The sequence below is a fragment of the Plecotus auritus genome (genome assembly GCF_963455305.1).
Source record: "Plecotus auritus genome assembly, chromosome: 2".
Classification (NCBI taxonomy): Eukaryota; Metazoa; Chordata; class Mammalia; order Chiroptera; family Vespertilionidae; genus Plecotus; species Plecotus auritus.
The window spans coordinates 199,818,446-199,840,677 of NC_137771.1; the positions used below are offsets into that span (position 1 = coordinate 199,818,446).

At 39.0% G+C, this 22,232-nt stretch overlaps 1 protein-coding gene across 4 annotated transcripts in view; it reads left to right on the forward strand.

The window, feature by feature from the left end:
* The first annotated feature begins 568 nt into the window (after positions 1–568).
* ZBBX (zinc finger B-box domain containing) overlaps positions 569–22,232 on the forward strand; it is a 123,857-nt gene continuing 102,193 nt past the window's right edge. For 2 of the 4 annotated variants that reach the window (XM_080655205.1, XM_080655204.1), the window contains exons 1-4: positions 619–690; positions 10,516–10,632; positions 19,998–20,111; positions 21,696–21,786. In XM_080655205.1, the coding sequence (XP_080511331.1) occupies positions 10,565–10,632; positions 19,998–20,111; positions 21,696–21,786 (273 nt within the window). In that variant the 5' untranslated portion in view covers positions 619–690; positions 10,516–10,564. Of the gene's footprint in view, positions 691–10,515; positions 10,633–19,997; positions 20,112–21,695; positions 21,787–22,232 lie in introns of all 4 variants that reach the window. The other 2 variants (XM_080655203.1, XM_080655202.1) reach the window with 2 other exon arrangements.

Sequence of the window (22,232 nt, forward strand, 5' to 3'; positions counted from 1 at the left end):
ATTTCGGAAGTCAAAAATTAAGTTCACCTAAGGTGATTCTGGGAAGTGTGGGTTTATATCCTCTCTCTCTCTTTCTCTCATTACACCTACCCACCCCCCTCCCATATATTTGGTATAAAGAAAAGAGAGTTCTGAGTTTGCCAAGAAACCGGGGGTCTAGTCTTGACTTTGTCTATTGTGACTTTGGATAAGCAATTGAACAGGGCATATATGTGGGAGTTCTGAACTTGTTTGGATTAGTTCTTCTAGGGTCTGCCCTATGCTGGTTTTGTAATTTTGGGTTGTTATTCAAACTTTCTGTGCCTTAATTTTCTTAGATATACATTAGGCTGTTTTTAGGGTAAATATTACAAATAAAACTCTTAAAATAGTGCTTGGAATATGTAGGGGTTCAGTGTTAGCCAAGGGTTACCCACTCCAGCAGAAAGTCTCCAGACCTGCAGAGTTTCCCAGCCCTTTCCTTCCCTCCCTCTCCTTCTTCTTCCTCTCCCTTTTCTCCTCCACCTATCCCCTCCCCTATCCCCAGCCCGGCATGGCTCCTTAGCTCCCTCTGCCGGCCGACAGCGGCAGGACTCAGCATTCCGGTTGCTATGGGTACTGAGGAAACGCGGTAACCAAGGAGACCAAGGCGGAAGCTGTGGGCGGCTAGCTTGGGCCGGCGGCTGTGACGCGTGAGGCTGGGGTCTGCAGGTGGGTGGGCAGGCGGCGTCTGGGGGCTGGGGGTCTGCAGGTGGGTGGGCAGGCGGCGGCTGGGGGCTGCGGGTCTGCGGAGCGAGGCAGCGCGCTCGGTCTGGGCGGTGAGGGGAGCGGGTGGGACGGCGGGGAAGGAGAGTGGGCTCCGGGGGAGCCCCGCTGGGCCAGAAGGTATGTGCTGAGCCCCTGCCAAGTGCCCGGCACTGTGTCAGCCCCGCAGGCTGCAGGCTGCGCGAGGAGGCCTTGACCTCAGGAGTTGAAAGGCCTCTTTTCTGTAGGCAAATGACTTCTCAGCTCAGGAGGCTAATGGAGACCTGGATCCAGGGAGAGCCCCAGACAGGAAACCCGGCCTTCAGCTCTGGTACCTCTTCTGCAGCCGGACCTTTTAAAGTGCTAGCCCCTTTTATTCTCTGAAGTTATTGGCGCCTTAGGAAGAACCTGGTGCCTGAGAAATCACGATCACATCCCCTTTCCTGGCCTTCTTTCTGCCTGGGCAGCCTCATGCACCCACTTTATTCCTCCCAAGTAAAGGTCACAGAGAGGGATGCCAGATTCCTCATTAATCTGAAGCTGTGGAACTTTTTCCCTCCTTCCCCGAATCAGCATTTGAGGGCTCAATATATCGGTCTAGTTATGTATTTTTTTATACCCTGATATTTAAAATCCAGAGAGAGCAAGTCTCAGAAAATAAAGTCATATGAAGTTGAAACTTCACAGATTAAAACTATGCAAACTGTATGCTAATAGAAAACTTAAAAAACAAAAAAACAAAAACACACACAACAAAAACAAAACGGAATCCTCTAGCTCCCTCTAGCATCTTATTCTAGAGGTTACATAGAGGTCCACCCTGACCTACCATAAAATATGCCAATGGTATCACAAATTAATTATTTGAAAGTATCTCGGTCCTTGGTTTATTTCCTTCAAAACCCAATACTTTCCACAATTATTTTATTTGCTTTTTAATTTTTCTTAATTCCTTCTGCAGAGTGTAAGGCTAATGAGGACTGGGTACTATGCCTGTCTGGTCCACCTTGTTCCACAGCGCTTAACCTGATACCTGGCATAGAAGAGGTGTTTAATGTGTATTTGTTGAAAGCTTATCACAGTCTGGTAGGATAATTGGGGGAGAAAACCCAAAAATTTGTTGAAGTGGGAAAGAGGGTGGTGTGTTCATTAAATTTTTTTTTCATAAGGTTGATTGTGCACTAAATTCAAAGCAGTAGAGAAAAATTAAAACAGCACATTATTATTGGCAGTACACTATATGCAAGCCTTCTACTAATTGCTGGAGATTCAAAGACCAAATGTTTGAGTTCCTTGGGAAACAACACCTATATAAGGGAAGCAGCAAACAAATGACAAGAGACAGTGTATAACAGGAAATTAATGAAATATACATGATACCCTCACAGTATGAGAAACTCGTTTTTGATGGAGGAAATCTTCGTGGTAGAGGTGGCCTTCGAACTGGGCATTGAATAGAAAACAACTTGGTGAGCAGAGAAGTGGAAAATTAAGTATAAGGTTTAGGAAGATTGGGATGCTAACGGAGGATCTTAAGGTCCAACTGGAAAAACTGGGTATTTGTTATTTTCCTAGGGCTAACGGGAACGTTTAGAGGCAAACATTTGTGACCCCAGATTACATGGGAGCAACCTGACACACAATACAGTACATTTTTGATGGTGTTTGAATATATTGCTGTAAAATATTTGATGTCAAACAGTTCTTTTTTAAAATTTTCTTTTTATGGCAGATTAAGAGTATGAAAGGGGCAAGAATCAGAATGATATGAATGAATCATTTTAAGTAAATAGAACCATATTTAGATTTTGAGTCTTAAGAGGAACCAATAGGACTGGGAATAAAATTGTAATTCCTGGCTTTATTACCAATCTTGGACAGATGCCATAATTTGCCCATTCTTAAAATATTTGCCAGAGAGCACCTAGGGTATTAGTGGATTGTAAAAGAATTAGTAGGAGATATAAAATATAAATACAGGGTGTCCCAAAAACATGTATACACACTTTAACAGCTGATAGCTCAATTGATGTTTCTTCTCTTCAGCCAGATTAAGCTTTGAACAAAGGAAATTTATCCTAAAACTAGAGGCCCAGTGCACAGATTTTTGCATGGGTGGGGTCCCTCTTTCTGGCCTGCGATGGGGGCTGATTGGGGCCATCTTGCCTAGTAGGCTGGCGGGGGGAGGGGACGGGGAGGGAGTGTCTGCGGGAGGTTGGCTGTGGGAACGCACTGGCCACCAGGGGGCAGCTCCTGCATTGAGCATCTGCCCCCTGATGGTCAGTGTGCATCATAGTATCTGGTCGACTGGTTGTTCCAGTCATTTGGTCATAATGGTCACTTAGGCTTTTATATATATATATAGACTAGAAGTCTGGTGCAGGAATTTGTACACAGGTGGGGTCTGGCCCACCCTGACTGGGGGTGGGACCAGCTGGGGGGAGGGGCCACGGGCGGTTGGTGAGCTGGTCCCACCCCCTGGTTGAACTCCCGGTCAAACTCCCTGTTGAGGCTACAATTTGCATATTAGCCTTTTATTATATAGGATGCTACTGAAAGATTGAAAATGCAGTCGAAGTACAAACACTTTATAATTATTCACAGTGTTCCTCCCCCCAAAAATGTATACACACTTTAACAGCTGATCACTCATTTAATTTTCACTCTTTTCAGGTTTAACTGATTTGAAATAATGGGTGAAGCCATACTAGGCTTTGAACAAAGGAAATTTTTCCACTAAACTTTTTTTATGGGGATACATAAAAGATAAAGCTTACAATACAAAACCGTCAACAGTTAATGAATTGAGGGGGCACAAATACTTAATGAAATGATTCTTGATGTTTGTGATTCCATTGCTTCATGTTATCAGCAGTGCCTGGACCAGAATGGTCATCAGTTTGAAAAAGGCATTGGCAAAAAAACAAATTCATTTCTGTAGATTTTTTTAAATTTTGAAAATGAACTGTATGTTAATGAACACTGACTTTATAATCATTCAAAGTGTGTATATATATTTCTGGGATACCCTATATATGAAAGAGCTTTTTTTTCTGAAAGCCATGGTTTATAAATTTAATATTTTTATTGCTATTTATAAGCAGATGTTTCTAGTTAATACAGGATTAATAATAATTGTATATTACTTTATTGTCATGCCTTTCAAAATGTTTTTAAGCTATAGAAGAGTTTCTTTATATTAAATCTGACCCAGAGGTTCATTATGTAAAATAGGTAAAATCAGGGAAGTTGTGGGTAAAGCAGAGCCTTTAATGATCCCCCTATTCCCTTTGCAAGGTAGTTTCTAAGGTTCCTCACCCCTCTCTGTACCCCAAGCTCTCTGGAGGTTCCTTAGGAGCTCACTGTTTTACAGGCCACAGATACCCTGCAAATTGGGGGTTGTGGGGTGGGATCCTCACCATTTTCATCATGTGGATAAAGCTCAGCTCAGAGATCACTCTGACACAAACTCTTTTGAACTTAAACACAGTATCCTATATAATAAGAGAGGAATATGCTAATTATCCATTATGCTTTAATGTCACGACCAATCTACAAGTGGTGGAGAGCTATAGGAGGGCGGGGCAGCAGGTGAGAGCTACAGGAGGGTGTGCCAGTGAGTTAGGAGCAGTGGAGAACTACCAGTGGCGGTGGGCGGGTGGCCAGCTGAGGCATTTGGCAGCAAGCTACTTGCGCACAGATTTGTTTGCAGGGCTACTAGTCTTTTAATATTTTCATTTTTAGTTGGAAAGTACTTTAAAATGATATCTTGCCCCTTGCTATCTAAAGAAACTTTCTCAGTTGTTCTCAAGGGAGCCTGCACATAGAATGTGAACCATGGATGACCAGGGTAACATGTATGTAGCCCTGAGCCAAGCTTAATGATCAGCTGGGTGGGTTGGCAGATCATATTTTAGAATATGTGCTAATGTAAAAAAATCCTAATTTATTGGCTTTTAACCTTCCGGGTTTAAGATTATCTGAATCTTTAGAAAAAGCAACTAATTTTATATAAGTTTTCAGTTATGCAAAATGGCTCACCTTGAAAACAATTTTTCCTAAATCTTCCATTTGCCAGTGTGCTGAAAATTCTTGGAGACTAGGGCAACTCCTTTTTTTTATTATTCTTTATTGATTAAAGTATTACATATGTCTCCTTTTTCCCCTATTGACCTCTCCCTGGCCACTCCCACCTCTCAGCACATGCCCTCATCCCACTAGTGAAATGTATTTTTGTTGATTTCAGAGAGGGAGGGAGAGAGATAGAAACAACAACGATGAGATAATCTCTGATTGGCTGCCTCCTGCACACCCCACACTGGGAATTGAGTCTGCAACCTAGGCATGTGCCCTGACTGGAATCGAACTGTGACCTCCTGGTTCATAGGTCTTGTTCTCAACCACTGAGCCATGCCTGTTGGATAACTAGGGCAACTCTTGATGAATGCTCTGAGTGTTTAGATTTATAGCTCGTCATAATTTCCTTGTTTCCATCTGGTGCCAGCAGGCCTTGGTGCTTAGGTTGCATTCAGAATGAGAACTAACTGTGAGGAAGGATCATCAAACCATCATGGACAATTTTGTTTGTAAATGTGTGGGGAAGAACAAGGTTGGGGACAGAAAAATGATGCAGCCTAATAAATCAGGTACCTAGAAAATGTTCCAAATAACTACTAAACTTTTTGGATTTAATGATAAGACAAAAAATGAATGACCAGAGGAGGTTTGCATCACAGGGATTTTATCTGTATTCCCCTGATTAGGCAACTGAAGTTTTGTGCTTTGCTATTCTCTATTCTTCTTGATGACATTGTTATATCCTTGCTGTCCCAAGAAAGGTGACTGATTCTCTGTTGGTTTTGCGAAAGAAAACATGCAGAATGACTCACAATTACAGTCTTTCTTTCTTTTTTTTTTTAGACAAGAAAATTGGCTTATGTGTGTGACTCAATAAAACATTCAATTGAGAAGAAACCTTATTAATTGCATTCAGTGAAGTGAAATGCCCTCTGAATAAGACGATTTATTGATTAAATCACATTATCAGCAGAGTTATAAATCTGAATCATCTTGTGCTAATGAAATTCACTGACTTTTCTTTCATTCATTTCAGTCTTTCTGTATCGATCAGCTTTATGCATATGTACATACACAAAAAATTGTATATCTCAATACATAAATAAAATCAGGGCACTGTAAATTATTTTAATTAATTAGACACATTAACTGTGGATTCTTTTACTTTTATTTAATGACTAGAGGCCCAATGCATGAAATTCATGCAAGAGTAGGCTTTCCTTCCCCGGGCTGCAGGCACCAGCTTCCCTCTGGCACCCAGGACCCAGGCTTCACTTATAACCCCAGCTTCATCCAGAAAGTTGTCCGGTCTAATTAGTATATTACGCTTTTATTATTATAGACTAGAGGTCCATTGCATGAAGAGATTCATGTAATAGGCTTTCCTTCCCTTGGCTTCCAGCACCGGTTTCCCTCTGGCACCCAGGACCCAGTCCTTTGCTTTGGCTGGAGTCTGCCATCTTGGTCTTCACTGCGGCTGGAGTACTGCTCCTGAAGATCCCTTTGTCCCATCCCTCCCCCACCCTCCCTCTCATAGCAGACGTCCTGCCCCGCCCAGCCACTCCTCGCCTGGAGCAGCTGGGCAGCTGCCATCTTTGGCCTTCTAATTTGAATATTCCCTCCTGATTGGCTGGTATGCGTGGCTTGGCGTAGCTTAGTGATAGTTAATTTGCATGTTTCTCTTTTATTAGTGTAGATAATGATAATGATGAAGTATTTCTTTTCTTGCAAAACTTACCGACAACAGTAGACTAGGGTCCAATAGTTGGATTTCTTTATTTTTTTATGTTTTCATTGTTTAAAATATTACATATATTAGTACATATATCTTCTTTTTGTTCCCCATTGACCTTCCCCCAGCCTCCCCTACCCCCTGTCGCATGCCCTCATCCCACCCCCCCCCCAGTGTCTTGTGTCCATTGGTTGTGCTTATATGCATGCATACAAGTCCTTTAGTTGATCTCTTTCCCCCCCTCCCCAACACTCCCCAGCCTTCCCGCTGTTATTTGACAGTCTGTTCGGTGCTTTACTGCCTCTGTATCTATATTCATCAGGTTATAATGTTCTTTATTTTCCATAAATGAGTGAGATCATGTGGTATTTTTCTTTCATTGCCTGGCTTATTTCACTTAACATAATTCTCTCCAGGTCCATCCATGCTGCTGCAAGTGGTAAGAATTCCTTCTTTTTTATAGCAGTGTAGTATTCCATTGTGTAGATGTACCATAGTTTTCTAATCCTCTCATCTGCTGATGGGCATTTAGGCTGTTTCCAAATCTTAGCTATGGTGAATTGTGCTGCTATGAACATAGGGGTGCATATATCCTTTCTGATTCCTGTTTCTAGTTTCTTGGGATATAATCCTAGAAGTGGGATTACTGGGTCAAATGGGAGCTCCATTTTTAGTTTTTTGAGGAAACTCCATACTGTTCGGATATAGACTATGTTATAGAAGCAGGATTATTCCTGGAGGTTTTATTCAGGTAGCCTTTGTAGCCTCTGTTTGATAAAAATGAGACAGAGATTTTACCTACAAAGAAGATGCATCCTCCCCAAAAGCAAACAAAACCCTAGGATTCTGTTCCTGTGGTAGCATTGGTTCTTTTTGACACTGATTTTAGCTTTGAGAGACAGGAGGTGGTGGTTGAGAAATGAATCTGAGTTGAATGTTCCTCCTAAGTACTTCTGTTGTAAAGTCCCATGGTATTGCTCTTGCTTGTGGGCTTTCTCTTTGCTTGAGAGTTCTTTGAGGGAAGATACCATGTTATTTACCATTGTGACTTCAGTACCAGTAACTGGGGTCACAAAGGAGCAGCTACATACATCTTGATCAAAGGCAGAAATATACATACTCCTATGATGCAACCACTCACTACATTGCTTACAATATGAAATTATTTTGTGAAATTACATTTTGTAATTATCTTCAAAGAATAATTTCCTTCAGAGTTTCCTCCAAGGTTGTAGAAATCTACCCTTACATGATAGATTTGATTTTTGGAAGTAGGGTTATTTGAAACTAGATTTGAGTGAATAAAGTAGTTGCTTCTGCTTGGCATTTTTATTTTCAATGAAGCACAACAAAATAGATTTGTGTGTGTTTTTGAGGGTATGATGGATTCTGAAGATGGTTTCAAAAGATGCTTTGATCAGTGGTTCAATCATTGAAATTATGTCTCCCTAAAGAACAACAGTGAAGAATAGTCATTTGGTTGTGTAGACTTTGAAGTCACAATGACCTTCCATTTGGTTATTCATATTCTGATGCCTACTCTTAAGTCTGTGAGAAGCTTCTAGTGTTATTTTCTGTTCTTTCCTTAAAACTTAAAGTTACTCTCAGCTACAGAATAAATTCCAAAAGCTTTATGTTGGCATTTAAAGCCACCCATTATTGGGCCTCAGCCAACATTTCCAAACTTATGCCTACTTTTCCCCCTTCATGTAACCTATACATCAATCAAATGGAATCAGTCAGTTCCCATTTAAGAGCTGTACTTTCTTACAGTGTAGAATGATCACTCAATCCATATCATCCTATCTAATAAAAGAGTAACATGCAAATTAACCATCACTCTGCTATACCCACAAGCCACGCCCACCAGCCAATCAAGAGCGAGTATGCAAATTAACCCAACCAAGATGGCTGCAGCCACGGAGTGAGCAGGAGGCTTGGGTTTCTCCGGCAGTAGAGGAAGCCAAGCTTTCCGCACACCATGGCAGGCCCAGGCCTCCACTCCAGGCTACAAAGTTTCAATTATAGGAGATAAATAAATCCCAACAAAAATGGCTGCGGTCATGTAGCTAGCAGGAGGCTTGGCTCCACTCAAGGCTACAAAGTTTCAATTATAGAAGATAAATAAACCCCAGATACCAGGGCCTCCGCTTGGGTCGCCGGGGGGCATGGCCAGCCTGCAAACCACCACAGGCCCCTCGCCCAGGCCGCTCCATGCCCCAAGGGAACCTCCACCCCGATCTGGGACACCCTTCAGGGCAAACCAGCTGGCCCCCACCTGTGCACCAGGCCTCTATTCTATCATTAGAGAAATATGCAAATTGACCATCACTTCAACATACAAGAAGGCTGCCCCCATGTGGTCAAAAATGGCTGCCCCCATGTGGACACAAGATGGCCACCACAAGATGGCCAGCAGGGGAGGGCAGTTGGGAGGGACCAGGCCTGCAAGGGAGGGCAGTTGGGGGCGATCAAGCCTGCAGGGGAGGGCAGTTAGGGGTGACCAGACCTACAGGGGAGGGCAGTTAGGGGTGACCAGGCTGGCAGGGGAGCAGTTAGGCATCAATCAGGCTGGCAGGGGAGTGGTTAGGGGGTGACCAGGCTGGCAGGGGAGCAGTTAGGCATCAATCAGGCTGGCAGGGGAGTGGTTAGGGGGTGATCAGGCTGGCAGGCAGAAGCAGTTAGGGGCAATCAGGAAGGCAGGCAGGCTAGCAGTTGGGAGCCAGCAGTCCTGGATTGTGAGAAGGATGTCCGACTGCCCGTTTAAACAGGCAGTCGGACATCTCTTGAGGGTTCCCAGTTTGGAGAGGATGCAGGCTGGGCTGAGGGACCCCCTCCTGTGCACGATTTCTGTGCACTGGGCTTCTAGTCATATATAAGCTCTGTTTCTCCTTAAAGCTATGCTCTAACTACTAGCCAGCTAGAATTCTCTCTTTTCTCTCACTTCTATTATTAAATGTATAAGTTTTATGGCCCTTATCATTTCCACCTTGTTTTATAGCTTTTACATATAGGTCTTAAGTGCTGTATTTGACTCTATGCCATATGAGCCCAAACAACAAATATTCTTGGGCCTTGACTCCTTCATGCCTTTCAGCCCAGTACTTTGCATATAACACAGCCTTAACAAATATTTATAGGGGTATGAGCATATAAGAACACATATATAAACTGATAGTATCAAATGGTTTGAGCATTTAAGAGTAAGGACTCTATGATATTGCCTCATATTTCTAAAGAGTATTTGGAATTTGGAAATTTTTATTCATATAAAAATCTAATTGTTTTGCTTGTGATTCAGTAATTCAGCATTACAGAGTAAATTATTATAGGACCATGAATAATTGGGATACTCAGGAAATAGGGTGTTCTGAATAATTCAATTTTCTAGTTAACTTAGAGTTAGGCAGAAAATCTATTTTGTTTCATTTCTTGTTAAAAATTCTTTCTAAATATGCTAATTTCTGATCTTAGGCTAAGAGCATCATTAAAATTTTCTTTGATAAATGAGAATATTAAAATGCCTTTAGGTAATCATTATATACCTTAATTCTCATCTTTCATGACCATATATGCAAAAAAAAAGAGGTTTTAAGTTTGGATTGTATCTCTTTTCACTATATTTAGCCTTGGATGTTACTTTTGGATGGGAACAAATACATGATATATATTTTTATAACCTTAACATAGAAAGAGCCAGAATATGTACTCTACTTGTGTTTATGAATGCTTTCTTCACTTTCAGTTGAATATTGCCATAGTCTTTTACTATATAATTATTGGTAAAGTTTTATTTCCATCAGAAATGTTGTATTTATAACTTTATTGGTATGTAAATGTATATAAATTATAATAATTTACCACATATAATATTTTTTGTTTTTTAACCTTTGATTTAGCCTTTTTCCTCCTAACAATTTCTAAGTTATGCGTAGTTTCAAATTACCACAGACATAATTCTTTGGTCTTTGTTACTTTTTCAGAAGTTTCCACAAATAACAGTAATTTGTAGAGAATATTAAGACAGTAATCATGAACAGCAAAGACTTTGTAGTTCTTCCATGGGGAAAACCTGGACATTCTGTGAAGCTAAAATATAAGTAAGTGCATACATATTTACTTAAGGAGAAATAATTGCTGAAGTTTTTGTATATTATAACTGAAAGCATTTTTACATAAGGCTGTTTAGAGTTGAACTCTAAATTTGTGAATTCTTATCTCTATTTTTTTCACAGCTATATTTTCATCTATAAGAGAGTTGGCCTGATAATAGTTTAAAAAGTAAGGAATAAAATATTTATGCCACAGGAATAGAAGGGAAAAGTTATAAATGAAGGTTGTGCTTACTAACTATTAAAACTGTAGCAGAAAGTTACAAATATTTTTGTGACACTTATATAAAATAAAATAAAAAAAGATATTGCTCAAAGAAAACTGAAAGAAGCTTAAAATTAAGGAGACTATTAGGGTGAGTGCCTTTTAACAGGCAAAAGGAAGTCCCCAGTTTGCATGGTTAAAAGATGCTATGTTGAATTCACCTTTCTCAGGAAGAATACCTTCTGTCCTAGATTGCCTGGTAGATGCATTCAGCCAGAGCCAAGCAGCTCTGGGTATCTGGGAATTTCATGATATGGAGGGGATGCCAGAAGTTCAGTATACTGTTTGCCTTTGAGATCATCTAGAGTCCCTGAAAATTCCCAAGACCTCCCTCTCCAATATCACTAAGAGCCAGCTAGCACAGGTTGGGAACAGACTGTTGGTTTTTAATTTTAGTTTCTGAGTTCCCTGATCCAGATCAATAGTCCTATGGTATTCAATGTCTTCATAGCTTTCCTAATTCTCCCTTTACTGTAAAAGCATTGTGTAACTAGAAAATGTTAATACAAATTTATAGCATTATCATGATAAGGATTCACATTTTTTTTGGTGGGGAGGGGAGGTATGCAGTTGCTGGTATTACCAATTTCCCTTTATTCTACTGAAAGAGAAGGGGATGTGCCTTTGATTTTAGTAATATGTTCCAAGTCTTTGTGTACAGACTTATAAACATTCATCCAACAAACATTTATTAAGAGTTCTAGGGAATGGTGGAAACAAAAGTAGGAAGTCATAATCTGTCCTCAGGTACCTTGTACAGGATGTTAGTAAACAAAATTGTTCCTATAGTTCCAGGGACTGCATATGTGACCTTTTGGTACCTCCCGAACACCTCCAGCGAGCTCACCATCATACTATATCTCAATTAGTATGATGAGATATACTCATGCTTGTCCGTGTTCCTCTCTATGCTAGAAGCTCTATTGGGTCTCATGTTCTATTACCTAATTTAGTGAGTGTATGGTATGTAGTAGGGGCTGAATTACTCCTTGCAGAGCAAATATAATGAAAACAATGCCTTTCCCTCAATATCTTTGCCAGCTTCTCTGAACCCTCTGGACAGCCTTTTCCTCTTGTCACTTTTTTTTTTTTTTCAAATTTTTATTAAGGTATTATATGTGTACATATCTTATCATTGCCCCCGACCCCCACCCCACTCCCATATATGCCCTCACCCCCCAATGTTTTGCATCCGTTGGTTACTCTTATATACATGCATATAAGTCCTTCAGTTGATCTCTTATTTCCCCCACCTCTCCCTAACCTTACCACTGTAATTTGACAGTCTGTTTGATGCTTTACTGCCTCTGTAACTATCTTTTTGTTCATCAGTTTATAATGTTTTTCATTATCCCCAAATGAGTGGGATCATGTGGTATTTTTCTTTCATTGACTGGCTTATTTCACTTAGCATAATGTTCTCTAATTCCATCCAAGTGCCTACAAATGGTAGTAATTCCTTCTTTTTTACGGCAGCATAGTATTCCATTGTGTAGATGTACCATAGTTTTCTGATCCAGTCATCTGCTGATGGGCATTTAGGCTGTTTCCAAATCTTAGCTATTGTAAATTGTGCTGCTATGAACATAGGGGTGCATATATCCTTTCTGATTGGTGTTTCTGGTTTCTTAGGATATATTCCTAGGAGTGGGATTACTGGGTCAAATGGGAGTTCCATTTTCAGTTTTTTGAGGAAACTCCATACTGTTCTCCACAGTGGCTGCACCAGTCTGCATTCCCACCAGCAGTGCACGAGGGTTCCTTTTTCTCCGCATCCTCGCCAACACTTGTCGTTTGTTGATTTGTTGATGATAGCCATTCTGACAGGTGTGAGATGGTATCGCATTGTTGTTTTGATTTGCATCTCTCGGATAATTAGTGACTTTGAGCATGTTTTCATGTGTCTCTTGGCCTTCCTTCTGTCTTCTTTCGAAAAGCTTCTATTTAGGTCCATTGCCCATTTTTTTATTGGATCATTTATCTTCCTTTTATTAAGTTGTATAAGCTGCCTGTAGATGTTGGAAATTAAACCTTTATCAGTGATACCATTTGCAAATATGTTCTCCCATACAGTGGGGTTTCTTGTTGTTTTGTTGATGGTTTCTTTTGCTGTGCAAAAGCTTTTTATTTTGATGTAGTCCCATTTGTTTATTTTCTGTTTGGCTTCCATTACCCTAGGGGCAGTATCACTGAAAAAGTTCTTTTGGCATATGTCTGAGATTTTGCTGCCTGTGGATTCCTCTAGTATTTTTATGGTTTCCCGTCTTATATTTAAGTCCTGTACCCATTTTGAGTTTATTTTTGTGTATGGTGTAAGTTGGTGATCTAGTTTCATTTTTTTGCATGTATCTGTCCAATTTTCCCAACACCATTTATTAAAGAGACTGTCTTGACTCCATTGTATGCTCATGCCTCCTTTGTCAAATATTAAATGCGCATATTGGTTTGGGTCGATATCTGGATTCTCTATTCTGTTCCATTGATCTATATGTCTGTTCTTGTGCCAGTACCAGGCTGTTTTGAGGACAGTGGCTTTGTAATACAGCTTGAAATCTGGTATTGAGATCCCTCCTACTTTATTCTTCTTTCTCAGGATTGCTGTGGCTATTCGGGGTCTTTTTTTATTCCAGATGAATTTTTGGAGAGTTCTTTCTAGGTCTGTGAAATACGCCGTTGGTATTTTAATGGGGAGTGCATTGAATCTGTAGATTGCTTTGGGTAGTATGGACATTTTAATGATGTTGATTCTACCAATCCATGAACATGGTATGTTCTTCCATCTGTTTACATCTTCCTCTATCTCTTTTTTCAGTGTCCTGTAGTTTTCCGCATATAGGTCTTTTACCTCCTTGGTTAGGTTTATTCCTAAGTATCTTAATTTTTTTGGTGCGATGGAAAATGGGATTGCTTTTTTAGTCTCTCTTTCTGTAAGTTCATTGTTGGTGTATAGAAATGCCATAGATTTCTTGGTGTTAATTTTGTATCCTGCTACATTGCCGAATTCATTTATTAAGTCTGTTAGTTTTTTGATGGAGTCTTTCGGGTTTTTTATGTACAATATCATGTCATCTGCAAATAAGGACAGCTTTACTTCTTCTTTTCCAATTTGGATGCCTTTTATTTCTTCTTCTTGTCTAATTGCAGTGGCTAATACTTCCAGTACTATGTCAAACAGGAGTGGTGAGAGTGGGCATCCCTGTCTTGTTCCTGTTCTTAGGGGAAATGGTTTTAGTTTTTGCCCATTGAGTATGATGTTAGCTGTGGGTTTATCATATATAGCTTTTATGATGTTGAGGTATGATCCTTCTATTCCCACCTTGTTGAGAGTTTTTATCAAGAAAGGGTGTTGGATTTTGTCAAATGCTTTTTCTGCATCAATTGATATGACTATGTGATTTTTATCTCTCAATTTGTTTATGTGATGTATCACATTTATTGATTTGCGGATATTGAACCATCCTTGCATTCCTGGGATAAATCCTACTTGGTCATGGTGTATGATCTTTCTGATGTACTGCTGGATCCTATTTGCTAGAATTTTATTGAGGATTTTGGCATCTACATTCATGAGGGATATTGGCCTGTAATTCTCCTTCATTGTGTTGTCTTTATCTGGTTTTTGTATTAGGGTGATGCTGGCTTCATAGAAGGAGCTGGGAAGTGTTCCTTCCTCTTGAATTTTTTGGAATAGTCTGAGGAGGATAGGTTTTAGTTCTTCCTTGAATGTTTGGTAGAACTCTCCTGTGAAGCCGTCTGGCCCCGGGCTTTTGTTTGCCGGAAGCTCTTTGATGACTGCTTCAATTTCTTCCATAGTTACTGGCATGTTGAGCTGTTTAGATTCTTCCTGATTGAGTTTTGGAAGGTTATATTTTTCTAGGAATATGTCCATTTCCTCCAGGTTGTCCAGTTTGTTGGAATAGAGTTGTTCGTAGTATTTTTTAACAATCCTTTGTATTTCGGCGGGATCTGTTGTTATTTCACCTCTTTCATTTCTGATCTTGTTTATTTGGGTCCTCTCCCTTTGCTTCTTGGTGAGCCTGGCTAGGGGTTCATCAATCTTGTTTATCCTTTCAAAGAACCAGCTCTTGGTTTTGTTGATCTTTTTTATTGTTTCTTTGGTCTCTATGTCGTTTATCTGTGCTCTGATCTTTATTATTTCCTTCCTTCTGCTTACACTGGGCTTTTCTTGTTGCTCTTTTTCTAACTCTTTGAGTTGTTGGGTTAGGTAATTTATTACCCCTGTTTCTTGTTTTTTGCAGTAGGCTTGTAGAGCTATGAACTTCCCTCTCAAGACTGCTTTCGCTGTGTCCCATAGATTTTGGATTGTAGTGTTTTCATTGTCATTTGTTGTCATTATGTTTTTTATTTCTTCTTTGATCTCTCTGGTAACCCAGTCATGGTTTAATAGCATGCTGTTTAGTCTCCATGTGTTTGATTTCTTTGGGTTGTTTTTATTGTAGTTGATTTCCAGTTTTATGCCACTGTGGTCTGAGAAGATGCTTGATATGATTTCTATCTTCTTGAATTTGAAGAGACTTTGCCTATGTCCCAACATATGGTCTATCTTTGAAAATGACCCATGTGCGCTTGAGAAGAATGTATATTCTGTGGCTTTGGGGTGAAATGTTCTGAAGATGTCAATTAATTCCATCTGGTCTAGTGAGTCATTTAGGATTGATGTTTCTTTGCTGATGTTTTGTTTAGAGGATTTGTCCAATGGTGATAGTGGGGTATTAAAGTCTCCTACTATGATTGTATTGCTGTCAATGTCTCCCTTAATATCCTCCAGGAGTTTTTTTATGTATTTGGGTGCTCCTGTATTGGGTGCATATATGTTTACCAGAGTTATTTCTTCTTGTTGGATTGCTCCCTTTAGTATTATGAAATGGCCTTCCTTATCTCTTGTTATGTCCTTCAGTTTGAGATCTAATTTGTCAGAAATAAGTATTGCTACCCCAGCTTTTTTTTCAGTTCCATTTGCCTGGAAAACCTTTTTCCATCCCTTCACCCTCAGTCTGTGTGCGTCTTTTTTTCTGAGGTGGGTTTCTTGTAGACAGCAGATATATGGGTCGTGTTTTCTTATCCAATCTGTTACCCTATGTCTTTTGATTGGGGCATTTAATCCATTTACATTTAAAGTTATTATTGATAGGTACTTATTTGTCGCCATTCCTATTCTTTACCCCTGTGTTACTTCTTCGCTTCCTGTTTCTTTCTTTCTTTCTTTTTTTTTTTTTACAGTAGACCCTTTAGCATTTCTTGCATTGCTGGTTTGGTGGTAATAAATTCCCTTAGTCCTTTTTTGTCTGTGAAGCTCCTGATTTCACCTTCAATTTTGATTGACAGCCTTGCTGGGTACAGTATTCTTGGATTCAGCCCCTTCCTTTGCATGACTTTGTATATTTCATTCCATTCCCTTCTGGCCTGATGAGTTTCTGTTGAGAAATCAGTTGCTAGTCTGATGGGGGTTCCTTTGTATGTAACTTTCTGTCTCTCTCTTGCTGCTTTTAAGATTCTTACTTTGTCGTTGGTGTTTGCCAATTTAATTATAATGTGCCTTGGCGTCGGTCTTTTGGGGTTCATTTTGCTTGGGACTCTGTGAGCTTCTTGGATTTGTGTGTGTTTTTTCTTCCCTATATCTGGGAAATTTTCTGTCATTATTTCTTCAAAGAGGTTTTCTATTCCTTGCTCAGCTTCCTTTCCTTCTGGAACCCCTATTATGCGGATGTTGTTTTGTTTCGTGTTGTCCCAAAGTTCCCTTAGACTCTCCTCCTGCCTTTTAATTTTTTTTTCTAGAAGTTGCTTTTCTTGGGTATTTTTTTCCATCTTGTCTTCTAGCTCACTGATGCGGTCCTCTGCTTCTTCTAGTCTACTCTTGATGCTTTCTATTGAGTTCTTTACAGCAGCGATGTCATTTTTCATTTCTTCTTGGTTCTTCTTCATTTCCTCTTGGTTCTTGCTCATATTGTCGAATTTGTCTTCCATTCTTTTCAGCCACCTTATGACCATTTCTCTGAATTCTTTTTCTGGAAGGTTGCTTGCCTCCATTTCGTTTACTTCCTTTTCTGGTGATGCCTGCTTTTCTTTCATATGCGGGCTGCTTCTTTGTCTCCCCATGGTCTCTCTTCTCTGGGTGTCTGGTTATGTAGTTCTCTCTCTCCTGGGTTGATTTAAAGGCACAAAATACAGCACTACCAGGTACAACTCACAAGGCACTGAACAGGAATGTATTCACGATATTAATAACCTCCAATAAAGGTGACCACCAGAGAAAGGCAAATTAGGTGATAGAAGAGAAAGAAGAAGAGGAAAAAAGAAAGAAAGAAAAAAAAAAAAGAAAAAGGGAGTGTGAAAATGAAATTGGGAAAAGGGAAAGTAAAGAGAAAAAAAAAAAGTAAGAGAGACAAGAAATTGACTAAGAGAGAAAGGGGAACAGACTATATATATTGGGGATAAAACTCCAATAGAACAATCACGAATCCCAGCAAATGCCAGCAACAAGTGCCTGGGGATTAGTACAAACTACAACACCAACTAATATGGAGTGAGGCAAGGGAAAGCTGAAGCACAAAACAAACAAAAAAATAAATAAAAGAAGAATAAGCAAAACAATCTCACAAAAAAAGCATAAAAATTGGATATAATCTACATTCAAGCAAACAACAACAAAAGGACAGAGATAAGGACAAGTTTATGGATAACTCAGACAGCGAAGGGAAAGGTGTATGTGGACTTGGAGCAGGGGATTGGAGATTAGATATGTAAGTAGGGTGAAATTTTAACAAGGGGTAAACAGAAAGAATAGGGAAAATCTAAAGCAGTAAAAGGGTAAGACAAACAGGACACTGAAAAGGGGGAGGTTAGGAAGAGAGTGATGGCCTAAAGGTAGAGTTGAGATAGAGTAAAACGATGCTAAAGGAAAGATAAAAAATAGAATGTAGAACCCTAATCCCAAAATAAAATGAAGAGAAAATAAAATGACACTTTAAAAAAAAAAAAAAAAAAAAAAAAGATAAAATAGCAGTAGTAATAATACGGATTGAAAATAAAAATGTAATAATTAAAAAGGTAAAATCAAGTGATGAAAAAAGAAAAAAAAGTTTCTTGATTAAAGGATGCAAAAAATGAAAATAAAAAAAATAAAAAAATAAAAAAATAAAAGGTAAAAATAAAATGTGAAGTAGTGAAGGTCATTCACTTCCTCTGTTTTTCTGTTTGGCACGCCTGTTTCTCAGTCCAGACAGTATTGCAGTTCCCTGCGATCCACTGCTCTTCGGTGTTGTAAGCCAGTCCTGATTTTAAGCAGGCGGTGTGTCTTAATTTCTTGTATTCCTTTATTTTTGATTACGCAAGAGTCAATTTGTGATTCAGCCCCTGGGTGGCAGTGTTTCTGGATTGACTTCCGGGTCTATCTATGGCCTCTCTAGGCAGTGTTAGAGCCTTCTTTCCCTGTGGCACTGCCACCGGCCTGTGGGCGTGGTCTGCCTCAGAGCTGACTCTCTGATGGTCACTCCCCGCTCCGATCCCCAGGTTCCAGAAAAACAACTTTCCCCTGCAGTCTCCCAGGGTGTCCCCAACTGGGTGATCCTATGTATTGGGCTTAGTATTCAGATGCAAGGATTTGAAGAGGAAAAAGCCCAAGTGTGCGAATTCCGGGACTGCGAGTAAGCCCAGGCACCCAGGGAGCGCACGGGCTGCGCGTAAGTCTGGACTGCCTGAAATTCTTAGGGTGTCCCTGCACTTCAGATCAAAATGGGTTGCTTTTTAGAGTGCCCTTCTCTTAGCAGCTCTGAGGACCCCTTTCCACAATCACAGATCACGCCAGCCCCTACAGCCACGGATTTTTCTAGGCACAGACTTCCCTGGTCCTCCAGCTCCCGCAAAACGCGCGTTCCTCTCTCCCGCCGGGACCAGAGACCTCACCTTATCCCAGGCGAAATCTGACCTTTCCGTGGTGGAGTGTAGAGCTCCTCTGAACCCGTGTGCTTGCGCCAGTTGGGGAGCGTTGTTCTGGGGCTCGCAGCTGTTCCTGGGGTGCCGCCGTTGTGGATCTCCTCTTGTCACTTTTTATATATCTCCCTGGATTGTGTTCATTTGGGAACATATCTTTGGCTCCCTTGCTCCTTGGTGACTGCTCCCATCTCTATAAATTAGTTCTCTCTTCTGATTTCCATTATTCTTATTTTGGTTTCTTGCTATAGCATGTGTGGGTGCCCATGCTACATGATTATAGTAAGCCACTCATGTAATACAGAAAATAGAGATTTAAACTCATGATAGGTAACAAAAGAGAGACAACTAGGTTAGCTTAGACCCATGGAAGAGTCAATGACATGCTGACTAGAAAACAGAATGTAAAATGAAGGAAATGGCTATGTCAAAAGCTTGGTGGGCTTCAGATATTATTATCAAAATTTCTTTTACAAGAGTCTATAAGGGGGCTCTTGTCTAAAAAGCTATCTTCTTATTGTTTTTCTTCAGAGAAAACAATTGGAGGTGCTTGGCTCAGTTCCCATTTAATCTTTTCGATGGCTCCTGTACCAAAACCCTAAGAGCTGCTTTCTCCAAGCAGGCTCTGTTCTTTTTTTTTTTTTCACATTTAATTTTTTTTTGATTATACATATATGACATAAAGATAGAAATTTACTGAAGATTTAGCAAAAATATGTATTCTGCTTACACAGAAAAAGTGGTTATTTTAAACACTGTGCTTCAAAAACACTCAAATCCTTAGAGAAAAGACAGTATAAAATATAAAAATAATTTTCCTTTGTTTTCTATTGTGTGCCATAGATATTTCTTCATATATAAAGGCATAGGCTCATATATAAGGTGAATTATGATTTTAAACCTCTAGCAATGCAATGGGAAAAATGAAAGTCTAAGATTTGCAGAAATACCTGCTTAAATAGAAAGCAAATGCTAACTTTAGAAACCATATTTTAAAGAACAAAGAAAGTAGTTAAAATGCTTTATCACTGTTTATTACTCATAATTTTGCTTAAAAGAAGAAGTTGATATAAAATTACTTAGCTTTGATTTTGTTGGTTTATCCCAAATGAACATTCTGCCTTTAAATCTTATTCAGAAATGCCCGAGAACTGAAGATAGAGAAAGTACAGTTAGAGTTGGAGAACCAAGAGATGGAAAAGAAGCTACAAGAGTTCCAATCAACAAGGAGCAAAGACAGAGAAGAAAGAGAGTAGGTGACGTTTTTAGATAATTTCAGAGGAATAAACTGAATTATGTGAAGAACTATTTTATGTACTCTTGTCCTTCCAATAAAGATCTGACCTGAATGAATAATTTCTGGCTTTTCCTGATGATCAAGTAATATTGAATTCCCCCTGTTTTTTTCTATTTGTGTTTCTTATATAAGACATGTTGCTTTTTAAAATTACATTACTTTTGTATCTTCTGGACCGTATTTACTCTCACAAGTTCTTATTTCTCTTCTATTTTTCTTCTGAATCATTTATAGTCTGGAATTTTCAGGACATTAATACAGAATTTGCCCTTTGCTCCCCTAAAATTGCCATCAATAGGAGATTGCTAGTTTATGTTTAGAGTCATTATTATTTATTTAAAAACTTTGGCGGGGGGCAGGAGTTTACATGTACATACATGTATAAGAATTATTCACAACCATGAGTATGTTTGAAATATTTTAAACCAATATGCTTTAGCTGAAATTTTATTAAAGAAAATTCAAATGTTTATTATAGTTTCAGTAGAATTTATCTTTGTCTATCTCTTTAAAAATATTCATGACACATGCACACACCCTTTCTCATGACCAGAACATTGGTTTAAACAAGGCATCTCAATAGTGTATGTCACCCCAGGTGACAAAGTTTATTGTGTATCTTGCTGCTCTTCTCTTAATGATCCAATTACCACTTTTATTTCTTGACACTTCACTGCTTTGGACTTCTCAGTGGTTCACAAATGTGTCTGTGAATGAGAGTTTCTGAAATCAGCCCCCAAGAGTCAGTTTTATTTAGCCGAGGAACTTTTTCTTGGTATTTTAAAAATTGTTCTGAAGCTTGACTGAGTTTTCAGAAGAGTTAAATACTTTACTAAGGTTACATGGGTAGTAAATGTTGTAGTCAGAATGAGAATGTGCCACTTACTGTTTAGGAAGTTAGAAGCCCAGTGTTCTCATCTTGGTTTTCTTATTCATTATCTGTGACCTTGCGCAAGATTTTGTCTCATTACTTTTTAAGTGGGAATTGAACTCCCTGTTCTGTTGACTTAAAACATTGTGAGTCTCAAAGGTACTTTGAAAACTAAACTGTAGAGCAAACAGCTTGCCTTCTTTGTAATATCTGTTATCTTTCAATGTGGGAGCCAATTTTAAGTTTTAATAAGGAATTAATCGCTTAGTAGATCTGCTGAATATTTTTTATTATTGTTTTGCTTCCTTTTCCTGTTTACATGTGTGGACCCTTAGCTTTTAAAACTGCACGACAATCTGTAAAATCTCCTATAAATCAGTCAAGCTATCTACAGTCATTATAATGTCCAACAAATGGAATACTTCATCTCTTTGGACATTTCACTTTTATTCATTTTATCTCAAAAGTTCCAAATATGGTAGAGCTATATTTCAGAATTACCGAGGATGCTGTGGCATTATTGATATTTCATTTTCATTTTGTGGTGGTCTGTTACATGCTAACAACTGAATTTCCATTTCCTGAAACAGGAAAAATATATTTGTTTTAATTAAAAGGAGAAATGTGTTTAGTTATTACATTTTATTTTCTGTTTATTTATATTAAAGGTCAAGTGACTATCACTGGAAATCTGGAAAAGTGGGGAAATTGGGTAATCAATCACATATACTGTCACAAAATAAAAGAAATGTTATTAAGGTAAGAAAATACTATTTGATTCTCAAGCAGTTTGCTAAGCAATAATATATAAATTATGTTTTCAGGTCTTGCATTCCTCTCCATACTTAAGAACTTACTGTTCTTGTTTTAACAACTGCATATTATTGGATTTTGATTAATTTTTTATAGGTTATATAGAAGTTTCATATTCAGATATGTTTTTGTTTTCCATCTGCAAGTTGATTTTTAGAAATTCACTTTGAGTTGAATTTTTTTAAACTAATTTTTCCATTCAGTTCAGTTCTGGTTTCAAGTATGTGAAACAGAACTATGTAGTTCTATCTGCAGGTTATTTGATGTAACAAAGGGACAGATTTCTTTCTGCCTTTTCATTATATCACATTTGCTTAATATGTTGATGTGCTGCTTAAATAATAATTATTATCCATATCCTGTTGATTGTATATGTGAAGATACCAAGGGAA